At 39.7% G+C, this 20,478-nt stretch overlaps 1 protein-coding gene and 1 long non-coding RNA gene across 3 annotated transcripts in view; one reads left to right on the plus strand and one right to left on the minus strand.

The window, feature by feature from the left end:
* The window catches only part of sec16a (SEC16 homolog A, endoplasmic reticulum export factor), a gene marked incomplete in the record, with an annotated part of 19,744 nt that extends 7,887 nt beyond the window's left edge, over positions 1-11,857 (minus strand). Inside the window, 19 exon segments of the mRNA XM_024299846.2 lie at positions 678-791; positions 874-1,014; positions 1,159-1,264; positions 1,339-1,450; positions 1,542-1,659; positions 2,209-2,290; positions 2,368-2,465; positions 2,543-2,785; positions 2,870-3,008; positions 3,796-3,857; positions 4,068-4,210; positions 4,517-4,688; positions 5,225-5,420; positions 5,500-5,614; positions 5,728-5,813; positions 6,275-6,426; positions 6,499-7,014; positions 7,603-9,867; positions 11,690-11,857. Of these exon segments, the coding sequence (XP_024155614.1) occupies positions 678-791; positions 874-1,014; positions 1,159-1,264; positions 1,339-1,450; positions 1,542-1,659; positions 2,209-2,290; positions 2,368-2,465; positions 2,543-2,785; positions 2,870-3,008; positions 3,796-3,857; positions 4,068-4,210; positions 4,517-4,688; positions 5,225-5,420; positions 5,500-5,614; positions 5,728-5,813; positions 6,275-6,426; positions 6,499-7,014; positions 7,603-9,795 (4,788 nt within the window).
* The window catches only part of LOC112163453, a 19,073-nt gene continuing 9,526 nt past the window's right edge, over positions 10,932-20,478 (plus strand). The window contains exons 1-3 of one of the 2 annotated variants that reach the window (XR_002922281.2): positions 10,932-11,099; positions 13,326-13,445; positions 16,613-17,386. This is a non-coding gene — a long non-coding RNA (uncharacterized LOC112163453). Of the gene's footprint in view, positions 11,100-13,325; positions 13,446-16,612; positions 17,387-20,478 lie in introns of those variants that run through there. The other variant, XR_002922280.2, reaches the window with a different exon arrangement.

Genomic DNA, 20,478 nt, shown 5'->3' on the forward strand with positions numbered 1-20,478 from the left:
AAAATGAAATAATTCTTTAGAATTACCTTATGGTTATTAAAGTTAAATGTTAACTTTTAGAGGTAATTGAAGCAAAGGATTAATTTACCTTTAAAAAAATAAATAAATAATGGTTCCTCAAAAACATCACTTGGTTTTCATTTACATTAAAATGTAATGATACCCAACGCTTTAACAACAAAGTTATAGAAAAACAATTTGCCCAAATGTATCCATTTGTTTCTACTAAACACTTTCAGAGTTAAACCTGAAAAAAAACAAGTTGAATTAAGATAAAGTTTGTCATTTTTTAATAAAAGCCTAAGCTATGGAAATTTATTGCCTTCAGATAAAATAAAACAGAATTAGAACAAAACAGACGGGCGATATTGTGACAAGCACATAAACAGAAGGGAAACAGATTTTGTCTATAACACATTGTGGCTTTTTAACTTTTAATTGTAGATATTTCACAGTTTTTACGAGAAGATGGAGTTAGTGTCCAATCTGTTTGTGGTTCTTTGATTTATTAGCTCTTAAAAATTTAGCACAAAAAACATGAGAAAAAATAAGAACAACCACTTTGTAATAAAAAAAAATATATAAAATGAAGATTACCTTTTTATTTTTTATTTAATGCAATAAACTTCTATGCTAAGCACTTAAACTTCTTAAAAAAAAAAAAACGTTTTTCTTACCCAGATCTGTCCATTCAACTGCCTGAGCTCAATCAACCAATCCGGCTCGAGAAACCATTCCAGCTCGGGTTTTTCCTTCAATTGCGGATCATAGAATCGTAGCTTTTCTGACATCTGTCAGAAAACAAAACAAAAACACGAAGTCAGAGGAAAAACTTTTTTTTCAAACAGACAAGAAAGAAGATGAAAGGCAAACCTGGATGATCTGGCTGATGAACACAGGAGAGTAGTAGGAGGGCTGCATGAGGACAGTCTTGGAAATAACTTCACAGTAATGAAAGGCCTGAGCGCACAGGCCTGCTTCAGCCAACCGGCATGCATAGATCAACTTGAACACCTGATGAAAAATGATGATTCTTTTATTAGAAATGTACAGTTGGTAATGTGGCTCAGAAAACAAAATGACATGAATTTGATGGACCTGCACAGACATTTCCAAACAGTCAAGTCAATCTCATTATATTTAATGTTAGAAACAAACCTGGAAATTGGGCAGTGAGCAGGGTTGGGAGCCCAAAGACTGAGAATACTCGTACGCTTCTGTCCTCTGGATCGCTTCATTTGTGGCAAACTGTCGAAAGGACAAACTGAAGGGACAAAACAAATGTCAAAATATTTTATTTCACACTGCAGCTGAAGCTTCTTCAAATTCAAGTGTAACCTGTGGTTGGAGCCAATCAGAACCATCTTGGTGCTCTTCTTGGTGAAAACTCCCAGACCGACTTGTGCCATCAGGTAACAGAAGTGTGCAGCATCAGTGAGACCTTTAGAAGCTGCTCAGATAGAAAAAAAAAACATTCAGAGGAGAGAATGAACAAAAATACTTGTTTTTACAATGTGAAATTGTCTGCCTGTCCGCCTTACCGAGTGTGTCACCCATGGTGGTGATTGTGCGAGTATCCAAGTCCAGAGTCTGTGTGAGGTTTGACAGGACCATGGCCAAGTGAGGACGCCAGTCGCCCCATTTCTCCTCCCCACAGCACTATAAAAGATGAGAGAAACATTTCAGCTAAGGCAACAACAGACAGAGCTCAGTGTACTTGAAGTCCCACTCCGATCATCTCTTGATTTGTTATTTTTAGTCAAAATTTAAAAAAAAAATAGGTTGTTTTCTAGGACATACTTTCTGCAGAGTGTATCAGAAATTTGCCTCGAAGTTGGGGTTGAGACTGTTGGTGTGAAGTAAGCCTGTACTGATTTCCCATCATCCCTTTGTTTACTCCCGTTAGCTTGCAGCCTCTTACAAACCCAATAACGGTGCAACAAAAATGGCGAGTAATATTGGAGATATCCAGCTATTCAGTTTTAATTCAGGAAAACAAAGACACACGTGGATCTATTCGTCTGCAAGTGGTGTCAAAGTGTATTTTCTACACAACAAATAGATTTTTCTTCTTCTGCTCCCGATCCACCACAATTTCAATAAAGAAACACAATTTTAATCTTAATTTTCTTTAGAAATGCTTCTTTTTTTTTACTGGAGTGGGTCTTTAAAATGTCATGAGTAAAGATGGACATAAGGAAGACTCACAGTGGCTGATGCAGGCATTCTTCCTGACATCAACTGGTAAATCGTCTGGAGAGGATCATTCATTGGTAAACTATTTGCAAACCTAAAAAAACAAAACATAAAAGTGTAAATATAGGAATGAATATAAAGGGAAAAAAATGTAGAGGAACAGGTTTGCACCTTGTCATGACACGTGCATGAGTTCGGCTATCCATCTTACTGGCCAACAGTAACGCATGACCCCACAGACCAGCTTTCATGGCAGCTTCCAGAGCGTCCTATTCCCCAGAAAAAATAAACATTCAGCTCTCAAATCTGAAACTCTTTGAATAAAGTGAAGGAGGGTCTTTCTTACTTTTTTGCGACCAAACAGCAGCAGTTCCCTGAAGCGCTCCGTTTCCTTGCCAACGTTCTCCGGGACAGTCATAAAGGTGTCGGATAAAAGAGACAGTGGTCCAGTTCCTTGATCCTCCTCAGCTTGTGCCAGCGGTTCATTATTAAAATCAATCAGATTCGCCTCGTTGGGACTCTTGCCGGGCAGCCAGACAGAGCGATGCTCCTTCAACAGAAGATCGGCGATGTCGGTACCGACAACGGTCTGAGGAAACGAAAGAAATATTACATTTTAAGCATTTTAAACAAATATTTTGCCTCTAAATTATTCATAGCTGCATCTATATACCCCATTCTGTCTGCAAAGCAGCACAATGAATTCCCAAAGCAGGCGAGCAGAATCTCTGTCCAGGAGGTTGTTGTCACGGGAACACTCCAGTCCTTTGTTTTGGGAGAACTTGATTACGTCCACTTTATGAGTCTCCCCTCTAAAAACACATAACAAAAACATTAGATCCATTTAAACATCATCAAGCTATACTTTAGAAATCAAACAATTCAGTTTATATTGGATTTAAATAAAGTTGCCATTTCAAGGATGCGGCAGCATCTGCAAAAAATTTCCCAGTTTTTAAAATTCTGTGAATTCTTGCAAATTGAACAAACTATCCATAGAGTCTAAATAAAAAATAAAAAAAATTACAGCAAAAAACATTTTAAAAAGTGCATTATTGGAGAAAAAAAAAATCTTAAAATGGTGTTTAAACAAAATAATTCCATATCAGATTAAATATGTGCTTGACTGCTTCTTTAAAGCTTCTGTGTATGTTCACCATGTCAAAAAACATGCAAAAAACAGCATAAAAACGGCCAAAAGGAAATATCACACCAATTTTTTAAAAAGGTATTCATTTTGACAACCGTTGGGGTCAATTGTCAAAGTTTTGAAGCCAGAGCACAAAGAGCACATTTGAGTGAAACATTTGTTTTAGCTCTTTTGTACCCTTTCTTGCACAGAACCTTAAAATACCTTTTTTTATTTTTGCCAATGTATTTGCTGTTTTAGTAATATGAAAAACAGAATTAACTCAGCCACATTATAAATATAGCTTTAAAGCACAACTGCATTTACCACGATCATTCATAATGTATTAATGTTCCCATTTAAAGTTTTTTGTGTTGTTTGATGCTTAATTTACCCAGCACACAGACAGAATATCATTTTGATAAGAGAAAGAATAAATATAATTTTTTAGCAACTGTTGAATAGCTTACTTAATGAGAGGACCAGGGAATGTCCGTAGCTCTGCCTGATCAGAAGTGTCCTGCAGCATCGTCTGAAAATGAAAAGGAACAAGAAGATGAACACACTGCAAGTTCTTATAATGTATTTTCACAATAAGAGTCTAGAAAAGTTGCTTTAAAGAAAGTAAAGTCCTGTATGCATAAGATTACATAATTATGTTAAAATGTTGTCATTAAATATGAATCTATGAGCAAATGTGTCCCTATGAGGACAGACTGAAATAGTGTCTGTTCAGAATTACCTCCAGGTTGTAGATGTCCACCAAAGCTGGCTGTCCAGCTGAAGGAAGATTAGGTAAGACCTGAACCAGGTGGCCACCAGGTCCGAAGCGGGCACAGCGGTGAGGTATGGTGAACTTTTCTGGGGTTGCTGGACGAGGCGGAGCTAGAAGAGAAACGAGAGTCAGACTAAAAGTATTTCACCAAAACTTTGTTTGGATTTTAACATTGGAGAGCTGCTTAAACATTAGGATTGGAAAGTGCAACTCTCAGTTTAAGTACAGCTTTTAAATGTTAAAATCTAGTCATATTGATGTTGAGCTTTTACATGACATAAGAACAATTTTTTTAGATTAAAATTTACAGGGAAGAACCTGAGCTTCAATCTGAAGTTCTTGAAATGAAGTTGCATTTCATTAACTAACATTTTTCTCTGCTTCTGGTGGATTCTAACCCTCTATCGCATACTCACGTTGTTTAGGGGCAATCCAGGAGCCATCTGTGGTGTAATCTGAGGAGTAGAGGTACTGCTGCTGGGTAGCATCAGCCTGATTGGGGTACTGCGCGTAAGAGTAGTTCACAGCCATAGAAGTGTTGTCACAAACATCGACGGTCAAGTCAGGCTGACTCCTGTAGATCTGGCTCTTTAGTGGGGAGGACAATAAAAAAGATGTTAGGCTTCTTTTAATGCCAGAAATGTCATTTAAAACATCAGGGAAACATTTTTGTTCAAAACTAATCCAGACAATAAAAGGCTGACTTTTACCATTAACATTCCACTGGTCTACTTGATTACTTAAAGCACTTTTACACTCTTAATGGCAATCAACAAAGCACCATGAGATAGTGATACACAAGAACACAACTCATTTTGAGCCAAAACCATACAAGAGAAAAGATAATCTAACTACTATAAAATGTATGCCATGAATTGTTTTTGAATGGTATGGACAAAGAATTAAGTTTAATTTAGATTAACACAAAAAAAAAGAAAAATGAAAAATAAAATCCATGGTTAATTAATTTTGAAGTATATTTAAAATCTGTTGTTTTGGTAAACATTTGAGAAAATAGACAAACATTTAGTAAATTAATGTTTTTAGACTTTTTTTGTTAAAACTCTTAGGAACCACAAATAAAAATAAAATAGCCTATCCAATGTGCGGTACAAATCCTCCACCTGTTGTGAGCGTGAGCTAAAGCTGCTCCGCCTGCTGTGGTGGCTGTGGGAGCTGCGCACGCTGTGTGCCGACTGCTCGCTGTGGATGCTACGGCGATCAAAGTCTTCCCCGTACATGTCAGCGCCACGGTTTTCATCATCAAAGCTGGGGTCATAACCAGGATAGTATCTCCACTGGTCATCATATCCTTCTTTCCTATTGAAAAACAAAGTCCATTTAGAAAAACCACAACAAACTTTTACTCCCAGGATATGGAAAAAGTTTAAATGCATACCTTGGAGGATACGCGGGCTGATTATAATAATTGTTTCTGTATGTGTCATCATAGTAAGACCAGTATGACTGATCATAGTATCCTCTGTATCGTGGGTCATATTGTCCATAATATCCTTAGCAAAAGAGAAAATGTTCAAACATGACAAAGAATTCAAATTATTTATTTTTTTAGGAAAACAAAAATTACAAAAAACATATTTCAATCTTTTATTTCTACAGCTCATACCTCCATATTCATAGTGCTTGGAGTAGTCTGGATAATAGTCGCCGTAGGCACTTCGGTTTGCTCTGCTTTCATCGGCGTAGCCTTGCCTTTTGGAAAAAGCAGACAAAGGATCAAATAATACGATCAACAAAATCCACAGTTAAACGCTCATGAGAAAAGGGTTAAAACATAATGCTTCTCTTTACTGTGGTACGATCTAACATGAAACAGGCAAGTTTGAAAAATATGAAAATCAGTGTTTTTTTTGTTGGGAAATAAACAATACAAGTAAAACTTCAATCTTAACTTAAAACTTTGCTTTTTTTAATAGCGAATGGAAGACCATGTCAAGATATGTCTAAGTAAATTCAAATATACATAATTAAGTCTTGATTTATACGGGGAAGACATAAAATAAGAATTTTAGTCTTCAAAATCCTTCCTTCCATTCATTAAATTCTAACATTCTAAAGTTGCATGTTGTATTCCGTTTGTATTTTTGATGCTTCATGAAAGGAAAAAATAACTACAGCAGAAGAGACGCAAAGTCAATGAAAAATCTGCTTACCTTGAAGACGGTCTGTCCGAGTACTGGCTGGCTCTGGAGTTGGGTCGATCTGATGGTGGCTCCCTGTACTGGTAGTTTGGATCCCGGTAATTCTGGCTCTGCCCTTCATATCTGCCATACCACGGATCTGCTCTGCCCCGGTATGAGTTATCCTGAGGAAAACATAATAGTAGTTATCACATATATTAGTAAACCAGCACATAAGGAAAGAGTTTGGCCCTTACCTGATAATACTGATGTAACCTTGGATCCCCAGGTGGGGGCACATACTGTCCAGGAGGATATTGTGCTCTGCTATCTGGGTATTCTCCATAATTTCCATAGTAACCTCCGTACATTTGCCCCGGCACAGGAGGGGCCGGCGCTCCATAGCTGTGATGGCTGCCAGCAGTGGATGGTGGGCGTGGTGGCTCCACTGGCTGGGAAGCTGCAGGACGCTCTGGACCTTGTGGCCCTTGCGACTGTGGAGCTGTAATAGCGCCCCCTGCAGGATGCTCCTGCATCAGAGCTGAACTTTGATTGTGAGGTTGTGCTGCACTCACAGGAATGGGAGGAGCACTGTTTTGTCCCTGTGGAGCAGCCTGAGAATCTAATGTTAGAGAAGATGTGTTTGAGGACAGCTGGGAGCTTGCAGCTGGTGGTGGAGGCGCTGACAGAACCTGGGGGACAGACGAAGAGACTGGATTTTGAGAAGAAGAATTCCTCTCCACATTTGCGCCATGCTGAGCATCTTTGGTGACCTGCAGGTAAAATCCATTATTACACTGTGGAGACTCGTGAAGAGAAGCCTGACCAGAAGTCTGGCTTTGGGCGTGCGATTGATGCATAGAAAAATCAAGTAGTTCGTAGTTTGATGACTGATTAGGATTAGAGACAGGAGGGGTCACGAGAGAAGAAACATTGGAATTAACTTGGACAGCAGAAGGACCATCACCACCTGATGATTGGCCTCTTGAGAGAGGCGGATGGATTGGGTGAGACTGTGGCAGAAGTGGGATTTCTGATGCTGAAGCCACAGCACTGTCTCGAGTCAGATTGAGAGGACTTTGAGCAGGAGGGGGAGGCATGGGTCCCAGAGGGGACAACGGGTTTTTATTTGAAGACGCTGAAGGTGATTGAGGGATCCCAGCACCTTGTGAAAGAGATCTTTCCGGGGGTGTGGTTTCTCTGTGACTACCTTGAGTGGATGATTGAGAAGGACTTGGATGAATCACACTGTAATTGGATACAGGCGGGGCAATTAAAACGGGCTGGTGAAGCGAACCAGAAACCAGAAGAGAGGCATAACCCAGGTTGCCTTGAGAGTCGGTCATCGCAGCGTCACTCACCTTAGGTGGGTTTTCTAAGTTCTCTGAGTGTTGCTGGGAAGATGCCTGGATTCTTTGTGGGGGCTGCAGGTCCAGTGGACCGTCCTCTGGGGGCTGGATGACATCAGCACTAGGTTCCCGCAGAGGGGCCAGAACTGTAGGGGCAGCAGGAGCAAGGAGGATGTTAACACCCAAGCTTGCGGGGTCATTCTGAGCCCACAGAGTTGTCGCGGGGCTCTCGCAGGGCCGGCTGGCCCCAAAAGCACGAGATGACGGGCGAGAATGAGAAAGTACAACTGGATGTGTCGCATGCGGTACACCACCCGGTGCCTGGGAGTGTCCCGGGCCAAAAATATTTTCCATATTATCTGGCGGTTGTTCTAAGTTGCCGGAGGGACACTCCGTTCTCCCTTCAGCAACCATTTTAGCCCTATCAACCTCAGCGGGACGCACCCCCACCCCATGTGAGCGCACAGGTTCAAATGAGCTGTTAGCACTGGTCTGAAAGATCCCTGTTGGTTTGGGAGGACTGGGCGTGGAAGGCCATATCTGCTCTGGGGAGGTTGGTTGCATGCCCGTTTCTACGGCTGGAGAAGTATCGATTTGTTCAAAGTAGCCTCCAGCAGCACCGGAAGGGTTAGCATCTTCAGCGAGATGCGGGCTCTCCTGCTGAATGAAGGTGCCTTTGGCCCCCTGGTGCCGACGCCCGCCGGTTCCACTCCCGTGACTCATGTTGCTGTAGTTTGACGATACGCTGGCAGATCTCATTGGTCTTGGAACAGAATCGGGCGTTTCTAGGTTGGGCCCAGTTTCAAACTGGTCTATTCCATGTGGTGCGACAGCACTACTATGGCTCTCACTGGGTAATACTTCCTGGTTTGGAACACACTCCAAATTCTCGACATGGTCAAACTGAGTATCAGGTGGCTTCTGGGTATTTCCTGGTACACTATGACTTCCCTCACTTAAGTAAGGAAGGTGTGAATTATCTTGTGCAGGGACTCCTTGGTGAGTTAAGGGGACGTCTGCATGTCCACCGAGGGTCTGCGGGATCCTTTGATGCTGAAAAGATCCAGCAAGACCATTTACTGCCTTATCTCTGTCGCTGGCCAGGGTTTCTTCATTTTCCACGTCGTTGCCTTTGAAGAACATTGAGAGAGTACCAGAGTCTTCAGAGTTGGGGTCTGAGGCATGAGCAGCACTGGGCTCAGGCCCAGGTGCCGAGCCAGCGGCGTCGACAAGAAGCGGTGGATTGCCGGGCCCCGCCCCCATCTGGTGATAATCCTGTGGTATCTGGCTGAACCATGAGTCTTGGGGAGCAGGGTTCTGACCGAAACTATTTTGAGTGTAAAAACTTGAACTGTGCTGCTGAATTCTGTTTGGATCTGACCACTGAGAGTTAGCCAAGTTAGCAGGATTTTGTGGGTTGAGAGGAGGATGATTCTGGAGACCAGGCTGGGACGGAGGGGTGGGTACGTTGTGATGAGGTGACTGACAGTGAGGGGGGTACATCTGAGTCTGTGGATCTGTACTTAATAGCTGTGGTGGAGGATCACTAGTAGGCTGGAAATAGTTTTGAACCGATGGGGGCCGACTTGTGTGTTCAGGGGCCCACTGAGGAAAAGAAGATGCAGGGGGGTGTGGCTGAAAGTGAACAGGATTAGGAGGAGGCGGTTGTCCTTGAAATGACTGATTAAAATGTGTCTGACTAGGTGCTGAACTTGCTGCCATAGGTGGGGACTCTGTGGACACAGATGGCGTTTGATCTCTTGAATTAAAGTAGCCCTGTTCACTATTTGAAGATGTAAGTCCTGTTTGACTTGGAGCAGGGAAAGCTCCGGGAGGTACTGTGCTGTGAGGGTTTAAGAGGGGAACCCCCGGCAAAGTGGATGGTGGAGGAACAGGTGGAGCAAACGGAACACCGCCCAGCGTTTGTGGCTGTGGAGGCAGCCCAGAACCATGCTGGGAATACACCGTGCTAGGTGGCGTCTGCATTTGAGGAAGGTTGCCCATTGGTACAGTTGGGACACCACCTGTAGCCATAGGGGGAGGAGCTTGACCAAAAGCAAAAGGATTTGTCATGGGTTGGGTAGCAGGAGGCATTGTACCAGTCGCTGCTGCGGACTTCTGAGGCCTGGTCCTGCGAAACATATTTGGCCCAGAAGGAGGAGGGCCGGAGGGTCCCGGAGGTCCAGCCCGAGGAGTAGGTTGCATGTTCAGAAAACGAGCGGATCCCAATCACTCTGTAAGATATCACTGAAGTCACTCAGGCGCAGTCAGGCATAGCTGCACAGAAAGAGAAGCAGCAGTTAAAACAGACCATGCTCCCTTGATGAACCCATCCACACCTTTATTTGTACAAACAGCACAACGTGGCAATTTATTCATAGAGTTCTGGATTGGTTCTGAAAAGGTGTTAATTTAGTGTTAAGCAGGAATATGATTTGGTTTTAATGTCATGTCAAATATTTTTACTAAATTGCAGAAAACCTGAGCTAGTGAGTTTAAGATTTTACACATTTTAAAAGAGCTCTTTTCATTATGATAATGCTGTTTTTACTGGGGAAAGCAGTGCTGCATAGTTAATGTAAAGGAAGCAGCACTTCATAAGAAATTGTCCTCTGTGCAGTGGGAATCGTTGGCTCGTGTAAGCCTACGCTTCCCATCATCCCTTTTTGTACACTATCTTACAGCCCCTCACACCTCCAACCTAACATTACCGGTGAAACAAAAATGGTGTGCAATATTGGAGCTTTCCAGTCGTACAGTTTGGAGCCAGATGCCAGCTCAGACAAGGAAAGCAAAGACGTACATGGATCTATTTGTATGCACGTGGATGTATTAGAACAGCGCAGAGCAGGAAGATTGTGGCCTGCCGATTGTACGTCACTATGACAAGCTTTTTCCAACATTTTTCTCTCTCTGCTCCTGATTCACAACAGTTTAAACAATGAAATACTCAGAAATGCCAGTTTTCTTTAGATATAGCCTTCATCAACACAAAAATGCAACTAGAACATTTTAATAAGACACCAAAAGGGTCTTCAACACTTTACAAACTTTGTAAAAGGATACTCTCTTAAAACTGTTGTTTAGCATTTTATATGTTCACAACCATAAACTGTTTTATTACTTTTAAGTTAATGGTGAAATTAAATTAAATATCAACATATCTGTGACTTTAGAGCTTTGGAACAAACCAGTTTACATATTTGACACATTTAAAAGAACTGCTTAGCTTTACACCTTTTACAATGTCTATTGTAAAGTGTTAAATCCAATTTATCAATATTAATTTGTTGAATTCTGATCAAACGTTAACTGATATTATAAATATATAAAGACACGAATAAATCGTGAAGTCAATTAGCATTATGCACATATGATCAAATGCAGATTAGATGAGGAATGTGACATTTAGCAAGCTAGCTAACTGGGCACAGCTTGTGCTTTAGTTTGCTACGTGATCCCGGATCTTTAGGCTGGTTTATGGATTGACATAGACCGGTTGCAGCCCGGTAAGCTAACGCTAACGTAGCTGACACTCTTAACTTTTGAAAAGTCACAAATGGAAACTGGAAACTTTCGACATTCTCCTAATATCTGAAACTTGTTGTTACATAACCGAGGCGTAGTCCTTTTGATCTTGTAGGACATAAAGTTAGCCTGTTCAGATCAAGCTGCCAAAGAGGAAGAGTGCGAGTGCTGGGCTTTACAGCTAACGGGAACGCTACACGGCTCTGATGTCCTGAACGACATACCCAGCAAAACAAATGTTTCAAGTGTGTAAAATTCAAACCAAACACACAAAAACCAACAAATCAGCTTCAATTCGAGTAAACTTTGCACTGAAAATGACAAACAGATACGAGACAGGACTCTGGCCACTCGTCGAGTGTTAATTAACAGGTTCACTGCCTGGTCAGTTAGCCTTAGCATTACTGGTTAGTTAGCATTGCTAACTGCCTAGCTTGCGCTAACTACTCGTGAACACTTTAATGCCTCCTATTACAACAAATAAAAAGTTCAGCTAGCAAAAATATTAACGTATGATCAAAATAAGGTCACTTGAGCTCATAGATGTGTACAAATAAAAGTGAGTTCTTACAAATTCGCAGGACACAGAGTCTGACACACCACCATCTTCAATGAACACATCCTTCTAGACTACGTGTACAAGCAGCGTCACGGGCCAAACACGGATTACGTCCGGAGTGGGCGGGACATATTCCAGTGGCGTGTCCACAAAATCCCGGCACGTGGGGCCAAATGAGTCCCAAATAAATAAATAAACAAAACAAAAACATTTTTTAAATTAAATAAAATATGTTTCCTAATTGAAGAAAACCCCAAATAAACAAATATTTTATATCAAAACTGGCAACAAAAAAAAAACATAAAAAATGTCCGACTTTTTTTTTAAATAATATATAAACTTGATAGGAAATCTGATATAAAATGTGTGCATTATACATTTTACGAGCATTTCATTATATTGTTTATTTTATTTTATTTTTTTTTATTTATTTTTACCATTGATGAATGGTTTGATGCAATAAGGTTTGTTTTTTTTAACAGCAGCCTTTCCTAATCTTCATTGGCTTTTGGACAAACGGAATTTAGAATTGCAGCTACTGTTTTTATAGGAAGGAGGTCAGAATTATATAATCTGATTAAGATAGCAAGATAAAACTTGAGGACAGCAGATATGTTTTTATTTTTTTCATCAGGATATCCCTGATGTAGTAGCTTGCCATTTGGGGTTAGCAAAATTCTCTCATTGGAGATTGATATCACATTAGTTTGTTGAAGTGAAGAAGGATGTTTTCTTGTATAAATAATTTGGATCGATGTGTCTCAGATTCTTATTATAACTCACAAATGCTGCAAACAACATGGTTGTAATTAAAGTTGTAAATATTAAAATTTCTTCACCAATTTACTATCTCAAGATGTGGTCATAGTTAGCAGTTTAGGAGGAGATGGTTCCAAAAGAATTAGAATATTTAGTGCAAAACATTCATCTTATTATATAGTTCACAAGGAGGAAACAAAGGCATAATTGCTTTACTTTTATGACAGCAGGTCAACAGAGCCATGTGTGGATTAAGCAGGTCCTTCTCAGGTGCCGTCAAACCAGGATGTTGTTTGCAAGTGAAGCACTAAAGCAAAAAATATGACCAGAGATAACAAAATCTAACTTCTGGTGTGCCACATAGCAAAATATTATTGAAAAAAAAGAGAGAAATTGGGATATAAGTGCAGTTATGTGTAATTTGAGTAATGTAGTTGTGCCTTGCTATGTCAACAAGATGCCACTAGAGGGCACTGTGATACCAACCTGCAGCTCATTGGTGTCGCGTGTTTTTCTAAATATTTGTTTTAATATAGCAGTTAGTCATGAAACAAATTGAGATACATAACATATTGAATAGTTTGCTGTATTATAACAGTTATTAAAAAAAATCTTTATCTTCAGTTTACAGTATATGCCAACATTTCTGACTTACTTTCTTTTCTGTTTTTAAATTTTTGCAACCGAACCTGATTTTCTGAACACCTGAAAGGTGCAGCTTGGACACATTTTAGTGACGAGTCCAGGGTCACAGGATGTTTCTGGTCTCTGTTTTTCTGACTCTTTCAGCTGGGTGACCCAAGCAGGTTATGTTCCCAAGGACTGTCCAAATCCATCTCCTCCCTTGATCCACAGCCTCACTGATGTTTTTTGTGATTTTTCTTCCTAGCAACCCTCTGATCCTAGGAAGTCTCAATGCCGGATGCACTGATTTTCCACAAAAGCCCACTTCAATTGCCTCACAATGGTCCCTTCAGCCACTTTCTCAGCATGTCTCCACCACCTCCAGGTATTTGACTAGTCATTGGCCTTCTCCCTCTCCTTATTCTAGGTGACTATAACCATCATATGTTGGGACGAATTTTGGCCTGGTGACATCCTTGCAATGCATTCTGGGAGCTTAAGCTGTCAGACACTGACTGGATCAGGCACTTGGATCTTGCAGGTTCCGACTTCCAAAGGATGATCTTCCAGACACATGCCTCATTGCAATTGGTTCACGATCCTTACTATTGCATGGTTGCTGTCTTTCTCTGACATTCATCTTTCATTGTATCTCTGTCTACAAAATCTGACGCCTGCCTCTCCCCCCCTAGGCATGGTCTCATGTAGCTGCACAGACCAGTTCTTCCACAGAACTCTTAAGACACCACGTTTCAGCTTTGCTTCTGCAGGAGATATATTTTAAGACACTTGTTTGCTATAGATTGATTAAATGTAAAGCAATTCTTGTTATTCACTGAAAGAAAAACACAACATGATGAATTGCTACGCACTGTCAAACTGGGTTAGCATGTCGTCCATCACTACAGTGCACAGTCATTCATCACAGTATACAGTGCACACTCAGCTTGCGTGAATCCCATTTGCAGCAAAATGAAACAATTCCACTGTCACTTAAAATGAATGAGACCTAACACACACCGTCACAGCCAGAGTTCAAGCACCCGCGATGCAAACACATCTGCGTTCTGTTCACACACCTCCCTTTCCTCAACTTTTGCTCAGACTTGTTAACCGAAACCTATCCTCCCACTCGACTGTATCTGGAGATTACGAGCCACAGGGCAGGTCGGAGCAGACCTCTGCACCTGAAATCTCTCTGTTTCTCCTCTTGCTACATGATTAGTGTATTGAGTATTTCTGATCTCCATGTGATATGGCTTCACAGCACTTTGATTTGTGAGTAGTTCCCTTTTGTGTAACATTCGGCCTTGACTGAAGCAGAGATTAGTACTTGTTTGAGAACAAATCAGTGTCACAGAAATGAAACACATAAATCAGGTTTTTCTAAATGTCCACCTGACTTTTTCATAAACATGATGGGGGAACAAAACTTGAATTCATGCTAAACATTTCAACTCAATGTGAATCTCTAAGCCAGGGGGCTGCAACCTTTAACACCAAAACAGCCATTTGATCCACTTTTTACAGACCAGAACCCAGCAGGAGCTGCAAAGAAAAATACACTTTATATTTGTTAGTGTAACCATTAAGCAATACAATGTTGCTTTAATATAGTTGTAATAATTGAATCAATAAAGTGTTGCACAACTTTAATTTCTACTTTTGACAAGTTCTTTTCAAAATAAAATACACTTTACTTCAATTGTTGCAACAGATTTACTTGCAGTTACTTTTAATGCCCATGAACAGCAACTAGACACAGTTGCAGATAAGAATATATTCTTTAAACTTATTCTATTAACAAACATCTTTAGTAATAAATTGAACCTTCAGTTTAAAAATCTAAACGTAAAAGCCCCCAAAAAGAAACTTTATTTATTCAAATCAAAACCATAACAGAGCCTCAAGTTGCAGAGCTTTTGGCTTTCCATACAAAAGAAAAGTCCTACTTTCTACTACAACACACACACAAAAAAACATAATTTGGGTGAAATGATCACCTAGGGTTCCATAAACAAAAAACTGCTTAACTACAAGGGTAAGACCGAGCCCTATGTTGCAGCTGAAGTGTCACATCACAGTCTGTACTTATTCTATTTCCCACCACAGTAAACATATTCTTCCCCAGCAGCAAGAGCATGCACAGCACAACCACAAAAAGCTTTTAATTTCATGTTTTTGGTTTCTCTTGCCTAGTTTGCAGAATACAATTCTGAATAATTTAGTGACAAAGAATCAATATCATTTATAGGCATGCATTTCCATCAATGACCACTGGGATTGCTGTTGTTGAAACTGGTAGTGTTTATCCTCTGTCATTCACGCCGTTTGAGGGGAAGATAGGCGAGTGGTTATTGTTATGATTACCACAGTCTAAACTACTGATAAGGCAGAGAATATAAGTCTGAGCTCCGGGGTTTTGTTAATGGCACAGGATTTATGGGAGAGAGCTCTGGAGTGGGTTCACCTTTGTTAAAACAGGAATGTTTGTACGGAGCTGTCGAGTTTGGCAGATGTGTGATATCTGACATCAAAATAAAAAGCCTGTGTCTTCTTTGTCTTCACCCTCAGTTGTATTTCGGAGACCTTATGAACGTAACTTAAATTAGAACTCCGATCATCTTTTGAGATATTACTGTAAAAGTGTTCCAAGCGGTCTTTTATTTACGATTATGCCATTTTTAGCCAATTTTTTTTTTAAATGTGTTGTTTTTCTAGGACATAGTTTCTGCAGAGCGGTAGTAGTTTATTAGAAATTTGCCTCTATGTTGTGGGTGGGACTCTTGTGGAGCAACCCCACTCCTTCCCATCATGCATCTGTTTAGACACTCTCCTGCTAGCTTACAGCCTCTCACACCTTCAGTCCAACATTAGAGGTATCCAGCCGCAAAGATGTACGTGGATCTAGTCGTCTATAAGTGGATGCATCAGAATGGAGCAGACAGGGAGCTTGTGATCTGCCGATTGTAGCTTCTACAGATTTTTCCAACTGCATTTTTTCGTCTGTTCCTGACTCACAATGATTTGATTATATAAATACTCAGAAATTCAAATTTAAGCTTAATTTTCTTAATATATGCTCTCCTTCATTAAAAAAAATAGCCCAGGAACATGCTAAAACACCAAAAATATTTTCTATTGGACTGGGTCTTTAACTTGTTATCTCAAATTACTGAAATCTGAGATGAGGAAAAACAAAACTAAGTTTTCAAGAAACTGTAGAAGGTCAAAAATAGTCTAGAGCCTCAATCTCCTGATGATCGATTCCCTGAAACTGTATTTCTAATGTAAACTAAAATAATGGAAAATTAAACTTTAAAAGCAGTATGGTCACCATGGTGAAGTCATGGAGTAAGTTGTTGCTTTAGTCAGAAGGAATACTCACTATTTTCCTTTTACTTAGGCCACGCCCAGAGTAATAATTTGAACATGTCCCTTTAAATGTTGGGCAAGATTTAACCCGATCAATCTTCAAATAATTGAAAAACAATATTTGTGAAATATGAGGGTGGTTTTCCTTAACATAAGCTCACTGTTGTTGCCCCGCAGCCAGAGACAACACAGTGAACAGATTGCACGGGCAGGTGTGGACCTGGTTCCACAATACAGGACGCCAAGATAAGGATGATGGCGAAACATCTACTATCAGCAAATCTCTTTCATCTCTTCACAATATACTTGACTGCACTGGTTCACTGGAAAAACATGAAACTGAGTACGTTACCACTGAATGACAAGGTGGTGTTTCCTGTTTTATGAGTCAAATGCATCTTATTTTTAGATAAGAGATCCTTAAGATGTATATTTATGACTAGTTCAGTCAACTTCACTGAACACCAGAGGGGGACACAATCCCTCAGCCGAAGGGTTTTTGTGAAGTTCATAAGAAATGTGCAAATAAACAGGTGCAACTGTACATTTTGTTGCTTGTTCTGTACCTCATTTTTAAGTTGCTATTAAAAAAGTCTTCTAAATCAGAACAAAACAAAGAACACAGAAGGCCTCACTGACAGCAGAAAGAAAAAACACAGCAGTACTAAAAGAGATCTTCACTTAAGCAATAACGATTATTTAGTCATAATTAGGATTTATTTATTTCGAAAATATATAATGAAGCTTGCAAATCGTAGAACAGCATCCCAATTGTGAAGCATGGAGGTGGAAGCATCATGTAGTGCCACATTTCTACAGGAAGGACGGGTTTTCTGAAAATACAAGACTGAGAGCAAATAAACAGGGTTAACAGCAATAAACAGATAGAAATAAGGCAAAAATATGTACCCCATACACTGTCTGGTTTTCTTTAAATAAGCAAAAAAAAAAGAAAAATTTAATTCAATTCACTTCAATTAAATTTTATTTATATAGCCCAATATCAAAAACAATTGTCTCATTGGGCTGTTCAAGAAAAATGAAAACGCATTTTTTCAAACTGAGATTATTTTTCCTTTAAAAAACTAAATGAAAAGACAGAAAAAAAAGACTTTTTTCTTAAAACAGGGTCCTTTTTAATTTTTTTTATTTTTAAGATTCATTTTTTGCAACATGAACAGTGACTCCAATGTTATGTGGTAACTCCATTAATAGAAAAATAATAATTCTTTATGTCATCAACACCAGAGGGAGAACATCAATTATCATGTTAATTATTATTAACTTATTAATGTATTAATTATTAATTATTATTTAGCTTATTGTTAGCTTAGAAATCTGCAAATCCATCCATTCATACACACTCAATAAAGGGTAGTTAATAAGAGTTTGTGCTTTTACAGAATAATTAAACCAAAATATTAATTTTATATCACAAAACTATTGATTTTATCATCATAATTTCATTGTGCATTCAATGACAATAAAAGAAATTTTGGTTCTGAAAAAAATACAAAAAGTCTGAATGATGGTTGCTGCAAACATATAAAGGACTCAACAGTTGAGAAAATCTCCTTTTAGGCTTGAAAAATGCCAGCAGATGGGGATGTTGTTGCTCTGGTGGTGATGTCTATGGAAAAGATAAAATAAAATGAATTTGACAAAAAAAGTTATTTTAAATACTGAGCTAAAGCATCAGAATCTTTGCAGATCCTCAAAAACATAAAGCCTCTAGAAATTTGTGTCTTTTTTGTGTTTGTTTAAGCATCGTATAGTGAGCATGACAGCTTGATGGTGCTTATTTGATTAGCCAAACGGTCCTGTATCACATTTAAGCACCAAATGGGTCTGGATGCAATTATTGCATCATAAAACAAAGATAATGTTGTTTTTTGCTGATTATAGCAGAAGTTATGAGAAGACACCATTGAGACGGAGAGCAATGTTTTCACAAGTAAAAGACGGATTGTTTTACAAGCGGCAGACTGAAAGTGGGATGGCGCAGGCGGGGGGAGTGTACACGTCACATCTGCTCCTGCCAATCCCTTGGGGGTTTGGGAGCATGGGAACCAACTTCAGCAGCGGCAGTGGGATGTGCAAAGTTTATTTCCTAATTGAAAACATTAAGGAAAGTATACATCTGTTGAATCTGGAGGAGAAATATCATCTCATCCGCTGAGCATCCAGTGTTGATCAGTGCAGCGAAGAAAATAAAAGCATCTGTCATCAGTATTTCACGCGTGTAGCGTGTTATGTCTATCTTCGAACACTCAATATAAATATCCCGTGAATATGGAGTTTCCTGTCTGTGGCTTATGGTCTACACCCTGTTCAGTTTGCCAGAGAAGGTTTTGGGTTTCTCCTAAAGTCGTGTCCTACGGTGGCCCCCCAGAACGGTGGCCACCACACTTTAATAATCCATTTCACAGAGGTCAATTCTCCTTTCTCCACGGCGTCAGCTGGGTCACCCTATGCACCGTCTTCTCCCATTCCTCACCCAGGGACCCCCAATGGCATGTGTTCAGTCCAGTGTTGTTTACCGGACCAAGCATTTAGCGGGGTTAGCATTTCACCATGGCAGCTGTTGGCACCATGTGCCTCCCCCTCGGACGGCTGGCTGACAGCACGCACGCCACTGCTTCACACACCCTCCACGGTCCCCAAAGGACACTGTCGTCCCTCCTCCCTCTGCTTTTCCTGGCCTTGGTTAAAAAACAGCGGCCTTGTCGGGTATCAGACACCAGTTTAATAGGAGGATTTAGTTTTGGCTTTAATTGATGGCTCCCGCTTGTTTAAAGTCAATGTCGCTCGAGCTTGACAAAGTAAATTTAGCAACAACTATATTTAATGATGAGACGTGTACAGTCTTTCTGGGGTAACAGCTAATGTCTTATCTGTCATTGAAAGGATTAGACGCTTCTGACACAGCATTTTCCATACCTCCTTTTTAATGATTGGCAAGACACGTGCAACCACAAAATTCTAATGCAAGACTTCTCCATGCAACTGGTCATTTATAGTTTAAGAGGCGTTTTGACAACTTTTAAAAAAAGAACTTCTGGATTGTCCAAGGATATATTTTTCTATTTTGACACTCAGGGGTCTGCAACCTGCGGCTCCACTCTTACATTGTGGCTTTCTGGTTAAAGAAAAATAAAGATTTCAGTTTTAAACGGTACTGAGCTAAAACATTTTAGGAATTTTTGTGCACTGTGTACTACGGAAAATCAATTGAAAGTCAGATTATAGGACAGATATTGTATTTTCAAACAATATTTAAGTGCTACTTATAGGTTGAGAAATACAGTGAAAGTCACAATTGGTTCAGGTGTCTTTTATTTTGAAAGGACATCATTTGAACATCTACCAAAAAAGATAAACTGTTTCATATTTTGAAAAAAAAGTGTTTTCTCTTAAGATTTATGCTTTATTCATACAAAAGAATTTAACTTTAATTTATCATAAAGGTATCATTAACATAAATACAAATCTGTCTCATTTTTCTGAAGAATGAAGTGAGCGTTTGTAGCTCCTGCTGGTTTTTTGACCCGAACTTTTCAGCAATTTTTGAATTCACAAAACATACAGTTTATTTATCATCTGTTTACTCTGAGTCAATCTTAGCTTAATTTTAGGACCTTAAAGTCAGATCACCTTTTGATCTATTGTGAAAGCCAGTAGTCTTTTAATTATTATGTTTCTATTTTAGGCTAAATTAAAAAAAGAATCTGTCATGACATAGTTTCTGCAGTGGCGGGAGTTTATTAAAAATTTGCTTCTAAGTTGTGGGCAGGACTGTTGACGCGCAGTAAGCCTGTGCTCATTTCCCATCATCCCATCACACTCTCCTGCTAGTTTACAGCCCCTCACAACCTCAATTTAACATTAGCAGTGCAACAAAATTGGCGAGCAATATTTGACGCTATCCAAACAAAGAGGTACATGAATCTATTTGTCTGTAAGTGGATGTATCGGAATGGAGCGGAGCTGGGAGATACATAACAAATAAAAGATTTTTCAATTTTTTTTTTTTTTTTTTTTTT

Source organism: Oryzias melastigma, linkage group LG12 (assembly GCF_002922805.2).
Source record: "Oryzias melastigma strain HK-1 linkage group LG12, ASM292280v2, whole genome shotgun sequence".
Lineage (NCBI taxonomy): Eukaryota > Metazoa > Chordata > Actinopteri > Beloniformes > Adrianichthyidae > Oryzias > Oryzias melastigma.